This window comes from Papio anubis, chromosome 5 (genome assembly GCF_008728515.1).
Source record: "Papio anubis isolate 15944 chromosome 5, Panubis1.0, whole genome shotgun sequence".
NCBI lineage: Eukaryota > Metazoa > Chordata > Mammalia > Primates > Cercopithecidae > Papio > Papio anubis.
Window position 1 is genome coordinate 60,330,264 of NC_044980.1, and position 25,364 is coordinate 60,355,627.

The window sequence follows — 25,364 nt, forward strand, 5'->3', positions numbered from 1 at the left end:
CGCTAACAGAAGACTGCGCCGCTGCTTTGGGATTGGTTGCCGTGTTGTGTGTCGCGCTTTTTCTGGCGAGGCGAACAACATGGCGGCGGAAAGTGGTAGCGATTTTCAGCAGAGACGGAGAAGGCGTCGGGACCCGGAGGAATCGGAAAAAACAGAACTCAGCGAAAGAGAGCTGGCAGTAGCAGTGGCGGTGTCCCAGGAGAACGATGAGGAGAACGAAGAGCGCTGGGTTGGGCCTTTACCTGTGGAGGCAACACTGGCCAAGAAGAGGAAAGGTAGCTGCAGACATAGTACCGGACGAATTGGAGTGCTGCATTCGCCGAGTGGGAGGGTTGAGTTCAAGCCAGATCCGAAGAGGGATGGTGTGTGGAGTTTTGTGCCCTCAGAACAGAGGGCCGTCCTCTCACTTCTAGCCACTCCATACTTGCATGTCTTAACGAAATAGTGATTTAAGCGTAGTACAACGTGTTGATTTGTTATGATAGATGCTAAAACTAACATTTTCCTATATTTACGTGTTTGGCTTCTCTCATTTACTCCCCACAGCAGCCACATGAAGTTGGAATTTTGAACTCTTATTTAGATATGGAAAAGGGTACTAGTTCTCTTTAAGGCTTTAGTTCAGGCGTGGTGTTAATGCGTTAATGTTGGGGCGCGAGAGGAAGGCGGTGCTTGTTTCGAATCATGGTAGGTAAAGATAATTTCAACTCTGACACTTCCACTAATAAATTTTCATATCTAGGGAAAGTCACGTAAGCTTCCTAGATCACAGATTTGTTTTCATCCAAAACCCGAAGTCTGTGGTTTTGAAATCATACTCTTGGTAGGATGGGCTGAAGCATTTTGTCACTAACGAGGAATAATCACAAATTATTATCAAATAAAAGGGTAGGAAAAGGAGTAGATTAAGTTTTCTTTGTTGTTTTCTTGTCTTGTTTTTCTGTGAAATGTTTTCCTTAAGTATTTAGGACATTTTAAATGTGGTCTAAGCTCAAATCATACTTTAGCACTTTCCCTTAAAACTCTTCAATGATTTCTCATTATTTTCTCCTTTTTTTTTTTTTTGTTTTTTGTTTTTTGAGATGGAGTCTCTTTGTGTCGCCCAGGCTGGAGTGCAGTGACGCTATCTCGGCTCACCGCAACCTCCGCCTCCCGGGTTCAAGCGATTCTCCTGCCTCCCGAGTAGCTGGGACGACAGTCGCACGCCCCTACGCCCCAGCTAATTTTTGTATTTTTAGTAGAGACGGGTTTTCACCATGCTGGCCAGGACGGTCTTGATCTCTTGACCTCTTGATCTGCCCTCCTCGGCCTCTCGAAGTGCTGGGATTACAGGCGTGGGCCACCGGCGCCCGGCTCATTATTTTCATTAAAGCCCAAACTCCCTCACATGGTATATAAAGCCCTTTATGATGTGATCTCTCCTTACCTTCTTAGTGCGTCTTCCATTATCCTCCTCTTCCAACCCCTTACTTTGTACTCCAGCCATTCTAAAATCACTGGAGAATGGGTCATGTACTCTTTTTCCTCTGGATTCCTACCCAGATATGGTGTCTGTACCGGGAATAATTTCCCTCACCCCTTCCACTGAACTGACTTTTGGTCAACCTTTAGCACTTAGCTATCATCTTCTCTGGGAAGCCTGTGACTTCTCCAATCTGGACTGGATTTCTAAAGTACTTTGATCATAATTCTGAGGTAGTTATCTATCAACACTGAATTTATAGGTAGCCTTCAAATTTTATGTATACAAATTTTGAAGAAGCTGTTTTTTTGAACCTTGTATATCAACACCCTTACAGTGCATTATCATTTTTACTTCCTGGTCCTCTTATTAAATGTTTCCATGCTAACCATTTCATTTATGGCACTTGCCGCATTTTCTACTTACATATTTATTCATGTGATTGATGAATGTTTCTCTCCACTACTAGGACTGTAAGCAAGTAACCAGGATCCCGCCTTTTTTGTTCATTGCTTGGTGTACAGTGTTTTGCCTAAGTATTTATTTAATGAATGAATATTAAAGCGTTTATGCTGGTCTTTAACTATTTTGTTGCATATGAATATTTTTGCAAGTTCTCCTTTAATTAAACGAGTAAGGAGAAGTGTAAAAATCCAGAAATATCGAAATGCTGATATTAGTGTTACCAGACAAGTGACTTATAAACTTAATATAACTGAGACATATAAATTAGTAGATGTGAAAATCTTTAATCAGTTGTTTATTGTTTTAAGACAGCCGATAGTTGGCCGGGTGCGGTGGCTGACGCCTGTAGGCCTAGCACTTTGGGAGGCTGAGGCGGGCAGATCATCAGGTCAGGAGTTCGAGACCAGCCTGACCAACATGGTGAAACCCCGTATCTTCTAAAAATACAAAAAAATTAGCTGGGCGTGGTGGCGCACGCCTATAATCCCAGCTATTCAGGAGGCTGAGGCAGGAGAATCGCTTGAACCCGGGAGGCAGAGGTTGCAGTGAGCCGAGATTGCTCCACTGTACTTCAGCATGGGCAAGAGAGCAAGACTCCGTCTCAAAAAAAAAAAGACTGCCAATAGTGTATTCAGTTTGAAGAAAAAAATTGAAACTAAAAAACATACATGGAATGTGACAAAAATATTTAAAATTTTGTCTAAATGGACAAGTGTTTAACAATTTCAGCTTTCTAGAAATGGAGTCACCCCCTTTAACATGTTCTTTGGACTTTGGACTGTTGTATATATTTTCAGAAAGACATGATTATATGACACTGAACTTTAAACTGCCTCTTCAGGACAGGAACTGTGTTTTACTCTTCTTTATGCCCATGTGACTTAGAACACATTTTGTTCTTAATAAGTATTTGTCCACAAATGAACTATCACACAGAAAAAGGAATCTGAATCAGATAGGATTAACTTTATCTACATATTACAGAAAAACCCAAAATAACAATGATGTTGAAGAGATAGTGCTTTACTTCTTTTATGTGTGGAAGTACCAAGACAGGCAGTCCAGGATTGGTGTGGAGGCTCCAGAAGTTCCTAGGCTCTCCCCAGCTTTCTGCCCTAACATAACGAAGGTACAGCCCTCATCTTTATTTCTCTGAATGATTAAGATTACAGCAGTCATATCGCAGTTCCAAGGTATGGATTGAGGAAAGCAAGAAGGGCACATTTTTTCAAGACTTCCTGTGACAAAACATTTCCACTTTTACTCATTAGCATATGGTTAAACCTCACTCCAGGGGAAAGTGAGAAAGGTCATGTTATAGCTGGACATCAGTATGCCCATATATAAATGGGGGTTCTGTTCCCAAAAATGAAGGGAAAAGTAGTTTATCAGACACAAGCCTGAAACAGCTCATCATGTTTAATTTAGCAACTTTTAGACACGTTTGGCCATCGTTGGGTTATTTTATTTGGGATACATATAATTCTCCCCTCCCCTACCCTCCTTCTCTGCTTCCTTCCCTTCCTTTTCTTCCTCCCTCTCTCCCTCCCTCCTTTCCTCTTTCTTTCCCTCCCTTCTTCTTTCCTTCCTTCCTTCCCTCCCTCATTCCCTCCGTCCCTTCCTTTCTTTTCTTTTTTTTTTTTTTTTGCTAGTAAAATTGTTCATACCTCATATAGTAAATCAGTATTTCCTGACATTCCTCAGATTACTACTCTTTCAGGTGGATTTTTTCCAGGTTTTGCCCTTGGAAAAAATTTGAGATACATTCAACTGGATACCCCCTAGGATGTTCTCAGGCGTAAATATCTAAGAATTGTACCATGTTTAAATGTTTCAAACACAGTGTCAGTAACTTCAAAGAGAATCAGTGCTTTAAATATTAACTGAGACAAATTACAGATGGCCACTGGACTCTTTTAAGTTAGCACTAAATTATATCTGCAATGTCAGGAAGATGGTTGTGATATTTTCATGAAACTTTTTAAGTTTTTTTTCTCTTTTCTTTTTTTTTTTTGAGACGGAGTCTCGCTCTGTCGCCCAGGCTGGAGTGCAGGGGCAGGATCTCAGCTCACTGCAAGCTCCGCCCCCTGGGTTGACACCATTCTCCTGCCTCAGCCTCCCATGTAGCTGGGACTATAGGCGCCCGCCACCATGCCTGGCTAATTTTTTTTTTTTTTTGTATTTTTAGTAGCGACGGGGTTTCACTGCGTTGACCAGGATGGTCTCGATCTCCTGACCTCATGATCCGCCCGTCTCGGCCTCCCAAAGTGCTGGGATTACAGGCGTGAGCCACTGCGCCCATCCTTTTCTTTTTAATAGAACATTCACATTAAGCCAGAACCACTCATTTCTTAAGTCCTGGGGACAGTTAGCATGTATATAATACCTGGGAACCTCTTGTAACTCACTAAATCATGGTGCTCTTCAGTGCTCTGAAATAATAGACGTTAAAACTGACATAAAATACTGGATTTTTTAATTGTGAATTGAGAAAAATTAAAATCTAGGAGAAAATACTAAGTAGAGTGTAGACAATTTTAAATAAAATACAAGATAGTATTTGGTTTATTTGTTAAAACTATATTTTATACTTTACTTTTTTTTCTTCAGTCTTAGAGTTTGAAAGAGTCTATCTTGATAATCTCCCCAGTGCATCCATGTATGAGCGCAGTTACATGCATAGAGATGTTATCACCCATGTGGTATGCACCAAGTAAGTCTATCACATTTTTTTACTTTGTTCTGAGAAGTTTATTTAAAAAAAAAAAAAAAAAAAAAAAAGCTTCAATTTTGAGGTAGATTTATAGAGGTAATTTTAAAATTTTATAGATTTTTGTTTAATTTCATTAGTTCTGAAATAAAGTCCTACATGTTCTTTCCTATATCATACAAATAATGAATTCTCTAAGACAGAACTCCTTAGTTTATATGTATGTCTTTGGAGATAAATGCCAAGAGGGGAATGAACCAGGTAGTGTCTGAGCTTCCCTGAAGAAGAGGGTACATTAGTTAAGATACGAATAATTGGTACCTGGCCTCTTTGGTACTAGTGGAGAAAATGTGGGCTAAGATACCCTAAGAATAGCAAAGGACCTTCAAAACAGATGAGTAGGATCTTGGAAAAGGATAATAATAGTACAGGTTGAGCACCCAAAATCTAAAATGCTCCAAAATCCAATACTTTTTGAGTGCTGACATGATGCTCAAAGGAAATGCTCTTTGGAGCGTTTGAGATTTTCTGATTAGGGATGTTCAACCAGCAAGTATAATGTAAATATTCTAAAATCTGAAAAATTGAAACTCCAAAACAATTCTGGTCTGATGCATTTTGGATAAGGGATACTCAAACTGTAGTAATATTATACCATTTGTTGAGCTCATAATATGTCCCAGATACTGTGCTAAGGCTTTTTCTTTTTTGGTCTGTCAAGTTAAGGCTTTTTCATAAATTTTTTTATTTATCATAAGAATAATCTTGTGAGTTAGTACATGCTCTTCATTTTAGAGATGAGGAAACTGAAGTTTAGAGAGGTTAAATAGCATATTAGGCTGCTATTTAAAAGGCAAGGGTTAAATCCTAGAAGACTTTTTATTTCTTGTACGGGTTTTGAACCTGTGAGCAGGAGAGTAACATCAGATTTATTTTTATTAAAGGACCACCCTGGCTGTGGTGAGATGAATGGATTCAAACAGGTCAAGAATGGATACAGGGAGAGAAGTTAGGAAGCTGATATAGAAATCTGGATGAGATATGGTGGCTTGGATGATACTAGCAGTGACTATGGGAAGTACGTGGATTACTTTATGCTTTTGTAGATCAGTCTATTCTTGATGGCTTGAAGACAAATTTAATTTCATATATAAATCTAAATAAAATATTTATATTTCATGAAAAATAGGATAATTCTGACCAAATATTAGCACCTTTTCTAGTCTCAAGTTCTCAGTGTGTTGAACAACATATAGATACTAGCATTGCTGTCGCTCTCTTCTCAAATATTTTTGTTTTGTTTTTTTAACCCACGGCAATGGACGGTAATACAGAGAATATACGTTTTTTGGTTAGGTAGATTGAAAGCCACTCTAGCTATATGGACCTGAGGCAAGTACATTTAACATTTTAAAACTATTTCTTACTTATAAAATGATGATAAAAATACATAGAGTTGCTGTAAAATTACTAAGGTAATATGTACAAAGTACCTGACATATACTGGGTTTCCATAAATGATTTCTATTTTTACATACCTAATAGGAGAGATCCTTCTGTACAAAATCTTTTTGATACTTAAGTAACCAAAATACTTTGTATAGGATATAAAACAAACTTTTGTTGAATTTTGTTGTATGTGAAAGTAGTATGTTTAGATTTACTTATCAGCTACTGACAAATAGTTTATTTTCTTGTGAAAAGACTGTCTATAGGGTAATTTTAGCAATAAGGAATCCAAAGTATAGTGATTCTTAGTGAGCACTATTTTTATTTTAATTTCAAATTTTATTTCAATTCTGATCCTAGCTCTTGAGATTAAACTAAGTGCAGCTGTAACTGTTTTGATATCCAGAAAGGAGCTTCAAAATTTACAGTGTTCTGTAATATAGTGGTCTGCTTAAAGAAAGGTTTTTTTTAAAAAACCCATTATGCAAAAGTCAGATTCTTAGTGAATGATTGCTTTGGGAATACTGAGTGATTCATAGATCTGTTTTAGAAATTAACTTTTAACATTTCATATATGCAGAACAGATTTTATTATTACTGCCAGTCATGATGGACATGTCAAGTTCTGGAAAAAAATAGAAGAGGGAATTGAATTTGTTAAACATTTTCGTAGTCACCTGGGTAAGAATTTCACCTCATTTTCTTGTAGCTCTTTTCTAAACTGTACTAATTAAAGTTTAAATTTTTTAAAATTTTTTCTTTGAATCATGCACATTTATTTTATTGGTATTTACTAGAATGTTTTAATTTCATTTATTGAAATAGGAGTTATTGAGAGTATTGCAGTTAGCTCTGAGGGAGCATTGTTCTGTTCTGTGGGTGATGATAAAGCAATGAAGGTGTTTGATGTAGTGAACTTTGACATGATCAACATGCTGAAACTTGGGTGAGTCTTTTAAAAAGTATATATATTTTAACTTATTGAAGTAATTTGTAAATCAGACTTTATCATTTAATAGGTTATTTCTAAATAGTATATTACCAGATCTTTAAAAAAAAATGTGCCTTTGGGTTTTTCTTGGGAAAGTTAGATACAGTGAACCCTTATAATGTTTGGAAGCATCTGCTCTGGTTTGTTATCAATCACAGAAATTTCTAAACAGCATCATAACAAGGATTCCTTATATCCAAATTGACATTACTTAGTAATATTACTGGAGCTCCGTCATATCTAATTACTGGTACTTACGGTTAACTTCCTTGCTTTACTTATCTCAGTAATATAGAATTGAGTTCCTATAAGGTTTATTTACATTTTTGGAATTAAAGCTATTTATTGGTGATGTTAAACTTTGGAATATATTGATACTAAAACTATGGTTAGATTGTACAGTATTAGGACTGATACTTTGTTTTAAGCATGTCTTTTTTAAGATAACATATTGAATTTATACACATCTAAATAAATGTCAGCTTGAAAGTCATAACAGTGTCAGAAAGTTTTGGGACTTGCCTTAGTCTGCTTGGATGCCATAACAAAAAAAAAAAAACCATAGACTAGGTGACTTAAATACAGAAATCTGTTTTCTCACAGTTCTGGAGGCTCGAAAGTCCAAGATCAAGGTTCCATCAGGGTTTGATTTCTGATGAGGGCTGTCTTTCTTGCTTCTCCCTATGTTCTCACATGTCTGGAGGAAGAAGGAAGGAAGAGGAAAGAGGGAAAGGGAGATCTTTTTTTCTTCTTGTAAGGCCACAAGCCCATCAGATGAGCTCATTAACCTTAATTACCTCCTGAAGACCCTGTCTCTAGAAATTCCAACTGATGGAATTCCAACTGTGGGCTGAATTATGTCCACAATTCAAATAATTTCAAATCTTAGAATTTCCTTCAAAATCAGTTTATGACTTTATGAGCCACTGAAGGAAATCAGTCTCATTATTTATGGTTAGAATGGCACAAACATAGTTACCTGTCTTGATCATCTGTCTTACTCCCCAGGTTTGTTTCCTCAAAGCTTTTCATTCACAAATATTGAACGTTTGCCCTTTGAGAATACTTGGAAGAGTATATTTCAGACTTTGATAGAAATTCTTAAAGAAGAGGTCCAGAAGGTTTTGAGCATCAGCACCATGGTTAGAATAATAGTGTCATTGCCATGTATACATATGTAACAAACCTGCATGTTGTATGCATGTACCCTACAACTTAAATTTTAAAAAAAATTTAAAAAACCAGAGAGAAGGCCAATATGGGTCGAGCAGAGTAAGCAAGAGGAGAAGAATATGTGAGGTTGACAGGAGTCAGATCTTGTAGGACTTTGTACCCAAGATAAAGAAATTAGATTTTATTTTTTAAGTATAATAAAGAAATACTGGAAGGTTTAAAAAAAAAAAAGAATAATAGTTTCGCTTCCCAGAATCACTACCTTGAAGGAAACAACATTCATTTTTGAGTGTTTTAGTACAATTGATTAAATCAGTCTGAATTATTTTATGCCTTATTCATCAAGTAGAATGTTTAAAGCTTAGAGTTTTAATATCAAGATTTAGTTAGTAATGAGAGTGTTTTAGGACAGTATTTTTATTTGAAGTATTGCCATAATAAATTATTTGATTTTAAATATTTCAAGAAAGGATTTATAAAGTATACTATTACATGCTAACCTATTTTAAAGTAAGTATACATAGACTGTTGTAGAGAGATCCAAAAAGCAATGTCCCAGAAGGTCTTAGGGTCCAGATGTGATTAAGTTTCCTTATCTGCCCAAGAGAAATAAATGTGCTGCTATATGCTGTTCTCTTCTTGTGTTTTGACAGATTCTCAGAATTATCATTATATTGATGAGGTCAGAAAGACAAAAAAAGTAACTATTCTTAGCTGTTCCTCCCCATTCTGTGTCTCTGCTACTTTTGAGCAGGGAATCCAAAACTGTCTAAATCACTGGCCGAGACATTTTGGTAGTGGGATAGGGAGGGATTCTTGCTTGTTGTGCTGACCTTTTTTTTCCCCCCCTTTCAATTCTTTACGATTTTAGCTATTTTCCTGGACAGTGTGAGTGGATCTATTGCCCAGGGGATGCAATTTCTTCAGTTGCTGCTTCTGAAAAGAGTACGGGAAAAATTTTCATTTATGATGGCCGAGGAGATAACCAGCCACTTCATATTTTTGACAAACTCCATACATCACCTCTTACTCAGATACGGCTAAACCCAGTTTTCAAAGCAGTAGTGTCTTCTGACAAATCTGGGATGATTGAATACTGGACTGGGCCTCCTCATGAATATAAATTCCCCAAAAATGTGAACTGGGAATATAAAACTGACACTGATTTATATGAATTTGCCAAGTGTAAGGCTTATCCAACCAGCATATGTTTTTCACCGGATGGGAAGAAAATAGCTACTATTGGTTCTGATAGAAAAGTTAGAATTTTCAGGTTTTTAACTGGAAAACTCATGAGAGTCTTTGATGAATCACTAAGCGTAAGTGTAATTTAAATTTAACCATACTTTTCTAAAAATGCTTTATTTTATGCCTTTTCTTGAAAGATCTTTTTTCTACACATAGACATTTAGGTAGACAGTTATTTTTTTTCTTAGCACATTAAAGATATTCAACTGTTTCTGTCTTGTAGTGTTGCTCTTTGAAACTCTCTTCTCTAGGGGTTTATGATGTGCGTTTTCCAAGTCAGTTATTGTCTTATTTTTGTGGTTATTTTGTTTTTTACAATTTTGTTTTGTTTGCAAGCTATTCTCTTAAGATCCTCAAAACTCATTCTAGGACCCCTTCTCACTATTCACTCCTGTCCATATGACTACTTCTAAATTTACTTCTCTAGCCTTCTATTACAAGCAAACCTGGTGCTATCTCTTTCTTTTCCTGTCTTCGTAAATGGTGCCAGTATCCATCTAGTTGCTCAAACCAGAAATCTAAGAGTTATCCTTAACTCTTTTACCCTTCTATGCCAATTTTGCTTTCTAAATATAAATACACCAATTTCTTTTCAGCACAGCTGTCACCATAGTTCATGCTCTTTTGCCTGATCTATTGCATGGCCTACTACCTGTATTTATTCTGGCTTCTTCCTAATATCCACTCTGCACCCAGGGCCATCTTTTAAAAGCATATATCTGGTTATGTCATTCCTTTGCCCAGAACTTTTCAGTTAATTCCTTCAGTTCTTGGGATCAAGACCAGAGGTCATGGCTTACCATGTTGTGAAACCATAAGTCACTGTTCTCCCTGCCTCTTATTCTGCCATTTGGGCCTTCTTTTTATTTCTTGAACATGCGTCCCACCACAGGACCTTTTTATAAGTTGTTTCCTCCACTTGGAGTGAGGCCCTCCCTCCCTCCTCATATTCCTCCGTTACCTATTGAACTGGTACTTCAAATTTCAAATGAAGACTCACTTCCCCTGGGAGGCTTTGACTGTTCATCCTGTCTTGCATAGTTTGGGTTATTTTTGTTTTGTTTTCTTTTTCTTAATTATTTTCTGAGATAAGAGTCGCACTCAAGTGCAGTGGCATGATCCAGCTCATTGCAGCCTCCGCCCTCTGTTCAAGCGATTCTTCTGTCTTAGCTTCCCAAGTAGCTGGGACTACAGGCGCGTGCCACCACGCCCAGCTAATTTTTTTTTTTTTTTTCAGTAGAGATGGGTTTCACCATGTTAGCCAGGCTGGTCTTGAACTCCTGGCCTCAAGTGATCTGCCTGCCTTGGCTTCCCAAAGTGCTGGGATTACAGACGTGAGCCACTGTGCCAAGCCAGCAGAGGTTTTTTTTAATGTGACTATAGCTCACTCTTTCTTTTAGAGCATTTGATATGGTCATATTATTTGATTAATGTGTATCACCTCCAGTAGACTAAGCCCTGTGTGATGTTTTAGCTCATGATTCTAACTCCAACAGTAAAAACATTACCTCACACAGAGTTATTCAAATATCTTGAAAGAGTGACTCTAGCCATCACTTGTTAGACTGCTAACGAGAATTTGTTACAGCATGTAGTTGTGGAATAAGAGTTTTTAATCGATGCAATTCAATGGTTTTTGTGATTGCAACTATTGCTATCAAGTGGTTCTCTGAATCCGAGGCTATCCGGATTGAACCTTTGTTGCAATGTTTACTATATGACATTGTCAATTCTTTTGTCCTTGGCAGTGACCAATTTGCATTGGATTCCCTGCTGTAAGTTCTTCATAAATTGTCAACTCTTCCTAGTGGCCCTTTTGAGTTGGTAGCACGTGGTAATAAATGAGTTGGTTGTCTGTCTGTCTGTCTGAAGTAATATAATTCCAGACAAATGTGAAGATCTGTTTGCCAGCCAAATTATCCTCATGACACATTTTCTTGTTGGAAGAAGAGAGCTTTCCACTCTGCTTTTAAGGAGAAACATTTATTGGTAATACTTTCTTTAATGGTGGCAGATAACTAAATATAACTTGCAATTTAAATAAAATTTTAAAACTCTATTAACTTGCAGCTCGTCCAAGATCCCTTAGGCAAAGGAATATTCAGAATCTAGTCTCTGGACACAAGTTTCTTAACACACATACTCTGAGCTGCTCAGTTCACTCTATTTGCTCATTGTTGTCTTCAACATTTGTTTAAATGATTGGCCTGAGGTGACAAGAAGTCAGTAGTAGAACTTAAGACAGAAGTGGAGATTCAGAATGAGAGCTTGCCAAAAAAGCCAACCATCAGTTAAATTACTTACAGTGCTAGTGACTAGTAAATGACTGGAGTCTCAAGGAGGTGGTAGTGGAGGAGGGTAGTTTCTAACCAATCAGAATCCTACTTTAACAGAAAAGCAATTGAATGGGATGGTGTGAGTTATCTTTTAGTATTTATTAACCAGGGTCACTGTATATGGCTGTTCAGTTGGCGTATCACATAAGCCCTGCTGTGAAGTCTAGAACACTCTAAAAAGATTCTGATCAGATACTTACCAGGTTGGATAACATTTATGGAATACTTACATATGGACAGATGACCACTTACAGACCTTATGCCTTGAAAACTGAGTCTTCTCTCCAGCAGAAATGATCATTGGCCCTTCCCTACAAAATGTGTAGTCCAGCATCCTAGGCTATTCCTGGCACATAAATAAGCAGCGTAATATGTATCAGTCTCTCTGTCTTTGAGACTAGAGACAAAAAAACCTAACAACTAGGCTTTCTAACTGTTCTGTAAGACCTTGACCTTGTGCTTATACCCTAACACACGTACCTCTTTTTGATTCTTTGAGTTTTGTATATTGTTCTAACCTTATCTAGAAAACACAAGATTTTGGTTGATGTAATCAGGAAATAAGGATAGAATTAGATGGGACAGAAGTCTGGCTTATTTTCATCTACAATGGAGAGCTATTTTTGAATGCTGCTGTTTGATGCCCAGATTGTGTAGAAAACAATATAAAGATCATTATCTTCTTTTGGAAGGTTCATAATATGTTCATACAGTTAGAGATGTGATGCCTATCTTGAAATTTGTGTAATATCAAAAGTAAACCAATTTTCCAAACTCTAAAGGACACTCATAGAAATAGTCATGTCTACTAAACCACATGTACCTAATGGTAATCTCACTGCCCTGTGTCAAAATAACTTGAAACATTTTCTGAAATATCATGAATTTGTTATAAATTAGTGAGATGAATTCATTCAGCAAAAATCGAGAGCTTGTTATATGTCAGGCACATAACCTTGCACAAGGACCTCATAGTCTATAGCTGCATTATCCAATATAAATAGTTACTAGCCATGTGTCTACTGAGCTCTTGAGAGATGGCTAGTCCAAACTGAGATATGCTGAAAGTGTAAATACAAGATTTCAAAGACTTAATATTTTTTTAAAAGAATGTAATCTATCCCAATTTTTTATATTGTTAATGTTGAGATGATATTCTGGATATTTTGAGTTTAATCAAACATTAAAATGAAATTCATCGGTTTCTTTTATTTAATGTAACTACTAGACACTTTAAAATTACATATATGGCTTGCATTATATTTCATTGGAAAGTGCTACTCTGTGACTTTTAAAAGGCAGCAGATGTATTCTGTAGAGAAACCAGTAGTTATATTAACCAACTGAGTTTTGTTTTAAATTAGAAGAACCAGTTACCATTTTGAAATACGATTTTTTTTTTTTTTTTTTTTTGAGACAGAGTTTCACTCTGTCACCCAGGCCGGGGTGCAGTGGCGCGATTTCGGATCACTGCAGCGTCCGTCTCCTAGGTTCAAGCGATTCTCTTGCTCCAGCCTCCCGAGTAGCTGGGATTACAGGCACACATCACCATGCCCAGCTAAGTTTTTACATTTTTAGTAGAGATGGGGTTTCACCATGTTGGCCAGGCTGTTCTTGAAATGACCTCAGGTGATCCACCTGCCTTGGCCTCCCAAAGTGCTGGGATTAGAGGCATAAGCCACCACGGCCTGAAATACTATTTTTTAGTGATTGCACTTACTAATGTCTATTTCATACTGTTTAGAATCCCTCTTAAGAAGTACAAACGGTTAGTGGCTCTTAATATGTATTCTGCTTCTATTTAAATTCTCATTGCATATATAGATAGATGGGTTGATACAGATATAGGTATATAGAGATTTTGTTACTAAATGGTTTATTTCTTAGATGTTTACTGAACTGCAACAGATGAGGCAGCAGTTACCAGACATGGAATTTGGCCGACGAATGGCTGTAGAACGTGAGTTGGAGAAGGTTGATGCTGTAAGATTAATTAATATAGTTTTTGATGAAACTGGACACTTCGTGCTGTATGGAACAATGCTGGGCATTAAAGTTATAAATGTAGAGACAAACCGGTAAGCTTTAATATGAGGTATTTTTTATAAAAATGTGTTTGTGGGGGACCATTTCCTCCATCATGGGAACAGTGGGAGTATTGTTTGTTCCAAGACAAGTGGAATGGCCCCAAATATCTAAACTTAACCAAATGTTTTGACTGGATTTTTCTGTGGTCTGTTGGTTGTTTATATTCTTATGTAGAAGTTTCCACTCATGTTTGTAAAAGAAATGGAAAGAAGATATGCATAGTTTCAAGTTGTTGTGTGTTTTTTTTAACAAGTTTGTCTGTCTTTTGCTTATTGATTTAAATTAGCCTGGTTCATGTTAAATGTTGCCAAAGATTTTAACCACAGAATTCAGCATTACATCCTGCTAGACATAAAATCAAAAGTTAAAAATGCATGAAACCACAGTAAGCCTTTTTTGTGAAAACAGTCCATTTGGTCTTAGTACAGAATAGCTACAGATACTCTCACTGAATGTAAATGAACAGAACTTAATATTTTAAGGAGAAAAAAATGTGCTGTACATTTCCATGTATGAACATATTTATATTGTAGTTCTTGGCAATACAAAATCTTTGAAGTTTTGCAGAACAGTTAACAGACATGGAATTTTAATAAGAATAGGTTAAAACTGTATAAACAAATGACTGATTATTTTTAATAGACCTTACTTTTTTGAACAGTTTTAGGTTCACAGCAAAATTAAGAGGAAGATACAGAGATTTCCCATGTACCCTCTGCCCGAACACATACATAGCCTCCCCGTTATCAACATCCCCCACCAGAGTGGTACATTTGTTACCATTGATGAACCTACGTTGACACATCATTATCACCCAGAGTCCATAGTTTACATTAGGGTTCACCCTTGGTGTTGTATATTGTGTAGGTTTGGAGAAATGTATATAAAAGTATCCACCATTATACTATCATACAGAGTAGTTTTACTGCCTTCAAAATCCTCTGCTCTGACTGTTCAACCACTGATCTTTTCACCATCTCCATAGTTTTGCCTCTTCCAGAATGTGACATAGCTAGAATCATATAGTATATAGTCTGTCCAGATTGGCTTCTTTCAGTAATATGCATTTAAGGTTCTTCCATGCCTTTCCACAGCTTGATAGCTCATTTCTTTTTAGCACTGAATAATACTCCATTGTCTGGATGTACCCAGTTTATCCATTCACCTACTTATAGACATCTTGGTTGCTTCCGAGTTTTGGCAGATATGTGTAAAAGCTGCTATAAACATCTGCATACAAGTGTTTGTGTAGTCATTTCAGCTCCTTTTGGTAAATATCAAGGAGCACAATTGTTGGATCATATGATAACGGAATGTTTAGTTTTGTAAGAAACAGCCAAACTGCCTTTAGAAGTGGCTGTACTCTTTTGCATTCCCACCAGCAATGAATGAGTGTTCCTGTCACTCCACATCTGTGCCACCATTTGGTAGTCAGTGTTCCAGATTTGGGCCATTTTAATAGATGTGTAGTGGTATCTTGTTTTAGTATGGATTTCCCTGGCAACATATGAGGTGGAATATCTTTTCATATGCTTATTTACCATCTGTATATCTCTTTGATGAAGTATATGTGAAGGTCCTTGGGACATTTTGTAATTGGGTTGTGTTCTTAATGTGTTTTAAGAGTTCTTTGTATGTATAGATTTTTTTTTTTAGAGTTCTTTATATATTTTGGATAACAGTCCTTTATGAGCTGTTCTCCTAGTCTGTGACTTTTCATTCCCTTGATTGGTTTTGTTGTTGTTATTTTTTATTGAGACAGAGTCTTGTTCTGTCACCCAGGCTGGAGTGCAGTGGCACGATCTCGGCTTACTACAACCTCTGCCTCCTGAGTTCAAGCAATTCTCGTGTCTCAGCCTCCCTAGTAGTTGGGATTACAGGTGCCTAACACCATGCCTGGCCAATTTCTTGTATTTTTAATGGAGACGGGGTTTCACCACGTTGGCCAGGCTAGTCTCAAACTCCTGACCTCAAGTGATCTGCTTGCCTCGGCCTCCCAAAGTGCTGGGATTACAGGTGTGAGCCATCATGCCTGGCCTCATTTCTATTTTTTAACCTGAAAATTATAGCTGCCTACCAGTTTCAATTGATAGCTTTTGGGGGGTAGAGAAACACTTTTTAAAAACTTCCACAAGTTATGTTGTACTTAGATAAGATAGTTGATTCCCAGCTTTTATCTGTAAAGTTGTCATAATTGGAATTAACTTCGGTTATTTTGTTGTATAAAAAACATTGTTATATTTTTAGGTGTGTGCGGATTTTAGGCAAACAAGAAAATATTAGAGTGATGCAATTGGCTTTGTTCCAGGGGATAGCCAAAAAGCATCGTGCTGCAACTACTATAGAGATGAAAGCTTCTGAAAATCCTGTTCTTCAGAATATTCAAGCTGACCCAACAATAGTCTGTACATCATTCAAAAAGAATAGATTTTATATGGTATGTATAAGTACTAGGAGATTAGACCATAATGTTCCTTCTAGTTTGGTTTGACTTTTCTTTGTTTGTACCTTCAACTGAAGAGAATGTTGGCACTAACAGCAGACTTCCTAAACAACTAGAATACAATCTTATATTAATATTGTAGAATTTTAAACTAGGAGTTGATTTTAAGTATTTCTGTACTGTTTTCCATCATGTTTTGAACATTTTTCAACCTCGCTTCCACAACTGTTTGTGTTGTTTAAGATGGTAGGAAGTTAGTGGTTATAGTCATAATTACATCCAAAATAGTTTCACTGTGGGATTTTAAAATTTCTTTTTAGTTTTATTTTTTAGCCTTTACTCTTGAAATTTATCTCCCCCAAATTAGCACAGCTTCCTTCAAATGTATTTCCTTTTTTACCTTTTGACTTTTATTTTAATGGTGCTGCCTTGGAATTATATATTCCTGTGGAATTTTTTTTTTTTCTCTGAAGAACTAAAAATACTTTGCATGTTAACTAAGACTGAGATAGTTAAAATCAAACTACTACGCCATATAGCACAATTTTATTTGTTCATCCAAGCAGGAAAATCAGAAGTATAGAGATCTCTGCCCTTGCATTCTATCCTTCACATTGCAATCAGAGAACTTTTTAAAACCCAAACGTGACTCTTATTTTCTGCCTAATGCCCTTCAATGGTGCCCCAGCTATCTATGCTGGCTGGCCCTCCTCACTTTTATAGCTTTATCTTTCTTCATTTTTCATTCATTTGCTACAGCAACCATACTGAACTTATTCACAGTAGTTGAGTGTGCTTTTTAAACTCTGGGCCTTTGCACAGGCTATTCATTCTGCCAGCCATACACTTCTCTCCAACTCCTAACTCATTCTTCAAGTCTCAGTTTGGAAGCCCCCGTTTTTTTTGTTTTTTTTGTTTTGGAGATGGTATCTTGTTCTGTTGCCCAGGCTGGAGTGCAGTGACGTGACTTTGGCTCACTGCAGCCTCTGCCTCCTGGGTTCCAGCGATTCGCCTGCCTCAGCCTCCTGGGTAGCTGGGATTACAGGTACATGCCACTACACCCAGCTAATTTTTGTATTTTCAGTAGTGACAGGGTTTCACCATGTTGGCCAGGCTGTTCTTGAACTCTTGACCTCTGGTGATCCACCTGACTCAGCCTCCGTAAGTGCTGGAATTACGGGCGTGAGCCACCGTACCCAGCCTAGAAGCCCTTTTTAACATTAAGTCTGAGTTAGGTGTGCCTGCTTATGTTTCTCCTTTGCTTCCCCGTCATATGATGTGTCACACTTTTTGTGTGAACATCGATTATTTCTTTTGTCTCTGACGCTGTGCTCTTCTTCTGAAGATAAAATCCATAAATACAGGCACTATGTCTTTTTCACTGTTAAATCCAGAAAGTTAAGAAAATGACTAACACATTATAATATATTCATTCATTCCTCCAAAATATTGTAAACTGTTGTAATGCTATTAAGGTTAACAGCATTTGATAAATGTATGAAGTAGCGGTTTCTCTACCTCAACAAACCTTCCAACTAAATGGGTAAATTCTTTTAAGATGAGAATTTCATTTACAACTTTCAAAATCGTTACTAAAAATTTATTAGTATATGAAAGAAAAAAATTAATCGTTTTTACCGGTAATTTAACTTTGTTATGAAGTAAAAATTACCCATAAAAGATAATTCTTGGCCAGGAATGGTGACTTACCCTGTAAATCCAGCACTTTGGGAGGCCAAAGCAGGCAAATCACTTGAGCCCAGGACCAAGAGCTGCCTGGGCTACATAGCAAGATCTCATCTCTACAAAAAATTTAAGAAGCTAACCAGGCACGGTGGTGTGCACATGTGGTCTCAGCTATGCTGGAAGCTGAGGTGGTAGGATCTCTTGAGCCGAGGAATTCAAGGTTGCAGGGAGCTATGATCACACCACTACACTTCAGCCTGGGTGACAGAGCAAGACCCTATTGCTAAACAAAAAGAGGCAAAAAAAGATACTTCTTGATATACACGAAAAACATATATACTAATTTTCCATCCACTTTATTCAAAAAACTTTGTTGTATTTTTTCTTTTCCAAGTTTACTTGTATGTTGATTAAAATGTATATATTCATTATAAAGTTTGAAAAAATAGAGAAACAAAATGGTCATTCACTGTAGCTTTATACAGCTAATATTGTTATGAATTTTCTTTGAGTCTTACTAGTACATATTCTTAAGCAAAACTGAAATGGTATGCATATATATGAATTTTGTGTCCCATTTTTCAGATCCAACATCATGAAATAAAAGTATAATTTTACAAATCCATATATGAGCTAAATCATAACTTAAAAAAAATTCATATAAACAAATAGTACAACAGACATGCCATTCCTTTGAAAACTAGAGAATAGGATGTTAAGGTGATAGCATCCTAACTTGGTTGTTTATTTGGAATCTATCCAAGCAGATCAAGGAATGACATTAGGCAAGATGGAGGCACTAGCTTTACGTTCCCATAATTAAGTTGACATCAGATAGAGGTTGCTCAGGAGAGAGCATTTCTACTTAAAGGAAAATAAACAGGCCTTGAGAAGTCCAGAGTTTGAACAACTGAAAGGTTTTTCTCAATTCTTCCTAGACCCCGAGGATCTGAGATGTCTACAACTTCACTGAAAATTTTCATTCTTTCTCCTATGCTTCAGGGTTTAGATAGGTCAGGTGGGACTGCGGGGAAAAAAAAATTAAGGATCCATTACTGATTCATTTTTGTGAATCCTTTTTCTACCTAGCATGAGGTCCTGCTCATAGTAGTAATAACAACTGTTAATATGTATATAGTACCCTCTATGTATTAGGTACTGTTCTCCAAGGACTTAATATCTATTTGTTTAATCTTCACAACTACCTTCATTGCAAGGTAGGTACTGTTATCATCATATATGAATGACGGAAGAAATGAATTCACATCCCCAAAGTTGCAGAATTGGAATTCAAATCCAAACAATCTAAATAATGAAGTGAGCAATAAACAGGTGGCACGTTAGGCCTTACTAGAAGGCATAAGTTGAGAGCTACCACAAATGAAACAATTACTCTTGTTAAATGTTTGCCCAAGAAAATTTCTACCCAAAAGAAATTAAATTCCATTTGAAATCAATGTGTTCAGTATGTTATGTGGATCATTTTCATATTAGACAATGTAAAAATAATTTAATTGCCTGACACATCCTGTGATGGGAAATGATTCCTGAAATAAGGATTCTGATGTGAATTCTTACATTTCTTAAGTACTTAATTAGAAATTCTATTGTTCATAAAATTTTTACCAGATGAAAACTTTAATTTGCTCACTCACTTTTTACTTTCCTCCTCGAGTTTACCAAACGAGAACCAGAAGATACAAAAAGTGCAGATTCTGATCGAGATGTTTTTAATGAGAAGCCTTCTAAAGAAGAAGTCATGGCAGCTACTCAAGCTGAAGGACCTAAACGAGTTTCGGATAGTGCCATTATCCACACCAGCATGGGAGACATTCACACCAAACTTTTTCCTGTTGAGTATGTATAACTGTTTGTATTGGCTTACGTAATTAAGAATGTAAATGTGTATATCTGAAGAAACCATGCAACTTAAAATTCCCGTTACTTTGACTTAAGGAATTTTGAAGAAATGTTTGATAAAAAACATCTATTCCTGATCTTTCTGATAAGTGTTATGGTAGAAAATGAAAAATTTTTATATATATATACTTCATAGGTTCATTATGAAGACAAAATATATTGGCTATGAAAGTGCTGAGTGTAAACTGTAAAGTGATATACAAATGTGTTAACAGCACATCTCTAACAGCACAAACTCTAGGTTTTATGGATTGCTTTGCTTTCCTCTCAAAGCAAATCCTTAAGAGAAGGATAATTATGTTTCCTTACGAACAGTTGCTAGATACCTATCTCTTTATAGTTTCAATAGCTCTGTGTTTTAAAAGTGAACTATAAGCTGGGTGCAGTGGCACGCACTTGTAATCCCAGCTATTCAGGAGGTTGAGACAGGAAGATCAGTGGAGGCCAGCAGTTTGAGACTAGCCCAAGCAATATGGCAAGATCCTGTCTCCTAAAAAATTTTTTTTTTTATTAGCTGGGCATGGTGGCACGCACCTATATTCCTGACTCTGCTAGAGGCTGAGGTCAAAAGATGTCTTGAGCCCAGGAGTTTGAGGCTGCAATTAGCTATGGTCACACCACTGCACTCCAACCTGGGCAACAGAGTGAGACTCTGTTTCTACAAAAACAAATTACAACAAAACCGTAAGGACTTCAATTGAAAAAAAGGTGAACGGTTTTCTGGACAGTTTAAAAGATTTTAAAATTAACATACAATGTCAAATACAGTAGAGTATTTCGGGCCATTCTTGACCCAAAAAATGACATCTTTTACAACACTTTTACTTAAAAGTTATTAATATTTTGAATATGAATGTTTTGTACCATATCTTGGTACTCAACAAATAACTAGGCAGTTCTCAAATCTTGGACACTCAGTTTAAGTGCTCAAAACCCATGTGCTCTTCGACCTTGTTTGCTGATGTACTTGGGTATAAGATTCTCTTGGTTCATCCATTTCCAGCTCTTAGAAGTATTACATAGTAATGGACCATATGAAATAATTGCATAATATCAGTTAATATTATTGAGAAAGCTTCATACTCTGAGTGAGACTGTCATTTAAAGTTGAATGAATTTAGATGTCATTTCTATGATTAAGGTTTTGGCCAAGAATATGTCATTGTAAGAAAATGACCTTTCCCAGGAACTTAACCTGTACTACTACATGCAGACCTATAATACTATATGGAGTAAACTAACTTAAGATGTTGGGCCAGGTGCAGTGACTCAGGCCTGTAATCCCAGCACTTTAGGAGGCTGAGGCAGGAGGATCTCTTGAGCCCAGAAGGTCAAGATCAGCCTAGGCAATATAGTGAGACCCTATCTCTTAAGAAAAAACATATTTTTAAGGTGTTGTGGCTGTATTGTTTTTTTTTTCTTTTCTTTTCTTTTTTTTTGAGATGGAGTCTCGCTTTGTCGCCCAGGCTGGAGTACAGTGGCGCGATCTCGGCTCACTGCAAGCTCCGCTTCCTGGGTTCACGCCATTCTCCTGCCTCAGCCTCCCAAGTAGCTGGGACTACAGGCGCCCGCCACCACGCCCAGCTAATTTTTTGTATTTTTAATAGAGATGGGGTTTTCACTGTGTTAGTCAGGATGATCTGGATCTCCTGACTTCATGATCCGCCCATCTCGGCCTCCCAAAGTGCTGGGATTACAGGCGTGAGCCACCGCACCTGGCCAGCTGTATTTTTCTTAACTGCTAAATGACCTTGAAATCTTAGTACTGTCAAACTCAAATATTAGTTAAGCAGTCATGTTCTAAAGATAACTAAGTTAAACAATAAGAATATACTACTTACATACCCCTCCATGCTTGTCCTGAGATTAGAGGTTATAAAAAAAAAAAAAAAAAACTGTCCTTCTGAAACATTCAGAAGACATAGAACATCATTAGGAAGCAGAACTGCAAAGAAAACTGTTTTAAGATGCTCTGAATAGGTTTCATATTGGTAATATATGTCTTAATAGGTGCCCTAAGACAGTGGAAAACTTCTGTGTTCACAGCAGAAATGGTTATTATAATGGGCATACATTTCACCGTATAATTAAGGTAAGTTACACAAATTTCATGTGATTTAAGAAATACTATATTATTACATAGCAAGAGATTTAAGTGCAAGGAATCTTCTCTCATGCTTACCAGTTTAGTGGAAAGGAACAGGAAAAATATACTATGGAAGCCAAAGGAGGAGTGGATGGTCATAAATATCAACATCTAGAATCAACAGGAATAGTGGCATGATTACCTGTTTAGAAACACTGAAGCAATATTTTGTCAGCAGCTAAAGGGTAAGATAATGAATAAAGGGTCATGCTGAGATAACATCAGTAACCTAGGTAACATGTTTGTAGTGGCTAGATAGGGTCTAGATCTAGAAGATACGATTTTTCAATCATAGAGGAGCCACAGTGCCATCTGATCTGTGAGAACCTGTAATATACCAGAGGAGGAGAGAGAACTCAGCCCCTGGATTTTGTTGAGCAGCTTTCCATAAAGTGGATGGGACAGTGATACAGTGCTTGGTTTCTGGCAGGTCAGAAATGGCAGGATGGAAAGTCAGATCTCAGGGTCCTAAAGGAATTAGTGAAAAGGCTTTCCAGGAAATCCAGAGTATTTCAGGAAAGGGAGAGGGAGAAGAGGAGGGCAATTATATAAACCATAAAATAACATACAGATCCTAAAATTTATAGTATTAACTGGCTTTATTTAGGTTATTGGGAAAGATAGAACATGTCTATAAATGAGAAGAGGACCTTTCAATCAAGGTGGTAGTTGAGCAATGAAAGTACATCATCCAAATTTAAGTGTAAGGGTTTAATCAAATCACTTTATAGTGACAGTTAATATTACACTGAATACATAGCACTCTTGGCAGAAATAAAACTTCAAAGTATACGTATATAGAAAAGGACAGTGTAATGTTTTTGTGTACTTTCTGTTAAGGGCTTCATGATTCAGACAGGAGATCCAACAGGTACTGGTATGGGAGGAGAAAGCATATGGGGAGGAGAATTTGAAGATGAATTTCATTCAACATTACGACATGACAGACCATACACACTCAGCATGGCTAACGCGGGATCAAATACTAATGGATCCCAGTTTTTCATAACAGTAGTACCAACAGTAAGTACAATATCATTGTTTATAAACTAGAGATTGATAGGTTATGATGTAAGAGAGTGAACTCAGTAGAAGAGCTGCATTATTCTGTATTTTCTGCATTATTTATATCATCTACAGAATACAAATATGAAAATGATTGAGAAGAAAATATAAAATTATGTGACTAATCAGTTTAGACTTGGTAAAACAAAACTTCCACTGTAGTAAGAAATACAATGGACTACAATTCAAGATACTTGAGTTTCAATGTCAACTTTGCCTCTACTTGATGATGTAACCTAAAATAAATTATTTCACCTCTGTGGGCCTATTTCCTCATCTTCAGAATACAAGGATTAGAGTATATGAATTCACAATTTTGAGACGATTTCCCCCACATTTTAGTATCTCTGAAATCAGAATACAACTCATAATCAATTACATTTTAGATTTGATGAAATACAGTTTAAGGTAACCTCGCTCTATTGCTATGCAGTAACACAAAATTATAAAAATTACCTACTTTTTGTTTTAGAATTAAGCACTAAGTGATGAAGAAAGGAAAAATATTTATAACTACCATCTGCCAGGCACATAGTTTCATGTAGTATTCACAGTACTTCTAGTATCGGTATCCCCAGTTTTCAATAATAGATGAAGAAACAGACATGATTAACTTGCCAAAAGGTCAAGTAGCCAAGCTAGCATTTGAACTCCCATCTGTCTAATGCCAAAGTATGTGCTGCTTAAACTATTTCAAACTGCTTCTGAATAGACTGTTCAGGTAAGAGTGCTCCAGAGACCTTTTAAATTCTTAGCCACAATTCTGTAAGCCATGTGAAGTAACTTACCTTTAGGGAAGATCTTCCATTTCCCTTTGGTCTGAAAGATGCAGATATTTAATTAAATATTATACTATGCTTCTATTTTTTTTTTAAATACACTGGAAGTAACTTAAAAGCTGCTACATTTTTATTGCTAAGAAATTATTGTACTTCTTTTTAAATATATGCTAAAGGGGAGCCCACACTTAAATTCTCTTTAATTTGCTCAACCGGAGGATATAATTTAAAGAAATTGGGGTTTACCAAGATTTTCCATTTGTCCTCCAACACAGCCTTGGCTTGATAATAAGCACACAGTATTTGGACGAGTGACTAAAGGAATGGAAGTTGTACAGAGGATCTCCAACGTCAAAGTCAATCCCAAAACAGATAAGCCCTATGAGGATGTCAGCATCATAAATATTACTGTCAAGTAAAATAAGATTTGTTTTAATGTACTTGCAAATAAAAATGCAATATTAAACAGATTATTTTACATTAGGGAGCTTAGGACTTGCTGAATATACAGATCATGTTTCAAAGATACAATATTATATTTTTGTATTTTTTATTAAAGGCTATTTTTTAAAAATTACCTTTGACTTTTCTTGCAATATTTCTAATCCTGGGAGGTGATAAATTGAAATGGACTAAACTCAGGCAAACAGCACTCATTATAGGTAATTGCTAATGAGCCTCAAATTAAATATTAAATAATTACGACACTCTCCCCCACCCCCTTTCCACATGGTTTTCTTTTCACTGTCAACCACAATCCACAAATAGGTGAGCACAATACAGTGAGATCTTTTCAGACATCAAGACCACATTCACATAACTTTTATTATAGTATACTGCTATAATTATTCTATTTTATTGTTGTTAATCTCTTACTGTGCCTAATTTATAAATTAAACCTTATCATAGATATATATATAGGAAAAAACAATATATATGGGGTTTAGTATCATCTGAAGTTTCAGGCATCCACTGGAGGTCTTAGAAGGTATCCTGTGCAATGACAACCCTATTAAATGACGACAGTGGTACACACCTGTGCTTTACTTTTTGAATACATGCCAGATACTCTGCATGTTTAGAGGAGTGCAGATCCCTCCTCCAAGAAAAAATACTAGGATCTGATATTATATGTCATTTCCTTTGTTTTGCAAGGTTTTAATGCCAAATATTTTAGTCTTTTGATAATTGTTTAGTAAGTAGTGGTAAGTAAAGCCTCAATAAACAAGAAGTTACTTTGGTTAAAGTGTTATATTCCTTAATAATTATGAAATATTCTTTCAAATGAAAGATTCAGAATAAGTGAATACCCGAGTCCTTGGTTTATTGTATGCACGTTGATTATTCTTTCAGATTATTTTTCTAACATAGGTAAACAGTTTTTTCTGTCCTCAAGTTATATC

The 25,364-nt window shown here is 36.5% G+C and overlaps 1 protein-coding gene across 6 annotated transcripts; it reads left to right on the forward strand.

Moving 5' to 3' along the window:
- Nucleotides 1-12: 12 nt before the first annotated feature.
- On the forward strand, nt 13-24,538 carry PPWD1 (peptidylprolyl isomerase domain and WD repeat containing 1). 6 transcript variants are annotated; one of them, XM_009208501.2, is made up of 12 exons: nt 67-275; nt 547-595; nt 4,538-4,640; nt 6,667-6,767; nt 6,912-7,032; nt 9,122-9,569; nt 13,722-13,912; nt 16,170-16,359; nt 19,727-19,908; nt 21,982-22,063; nt 22,958-23,140; nt 24,237-24,538. In XM_009208501.2, the coding sequence occupies exons 1-12, from the start codon at nt 207-209 to the stop codon at nt 24,378-24,380; spliced, it is 1,863 nt and encodes a 620-aa protein (XP_009206765.1). In that variant the 5' UTR covers nt 67-206; the 3' UTR covers nt 24,381-24,538. The 6 variants fall into 6 exon arrangements, with proteins under 6 accessions (XP_003899783.1, XP_021795847.1, XP_009206765.1 ...); XM_003899734.3 differs by lacking the exon at nt 547-595 and having other exon boundaries at nt 13-275; XM_017959587.3 differs by lacking the exons at nt 67-275; nt 547-595 and adding an exon at nt 2,563-3,056 and having other exon boundaries at nt 24,237-24,535.
- The last annotated feature ends 826 nt before the right edge of the window (nt 24,539-25,364 follow it).

Coding starts and splice junctions, on each gene's coding strand:
- PPWD1 (XM_003899734.3), top strand. CDS start 80: ATGGCGGCGGAAAGTGGTAGCGATTTTCAGCAGAGACGGAGAAGGCGT. Junction 4,641..6,666: donor ACCCATGTGGTATGCACCAA/GTAAGTCTATCA, acceptor TCATATATGCAG/AACAGATTTTATTATTACTG. Junction 6,768..6,911: donor ACATTTTCGTAGTCACCTGG/GTAAGAATTTCA, acceptor TTATTGAAATAG/GAGTTATTGAGAGTATTGCA.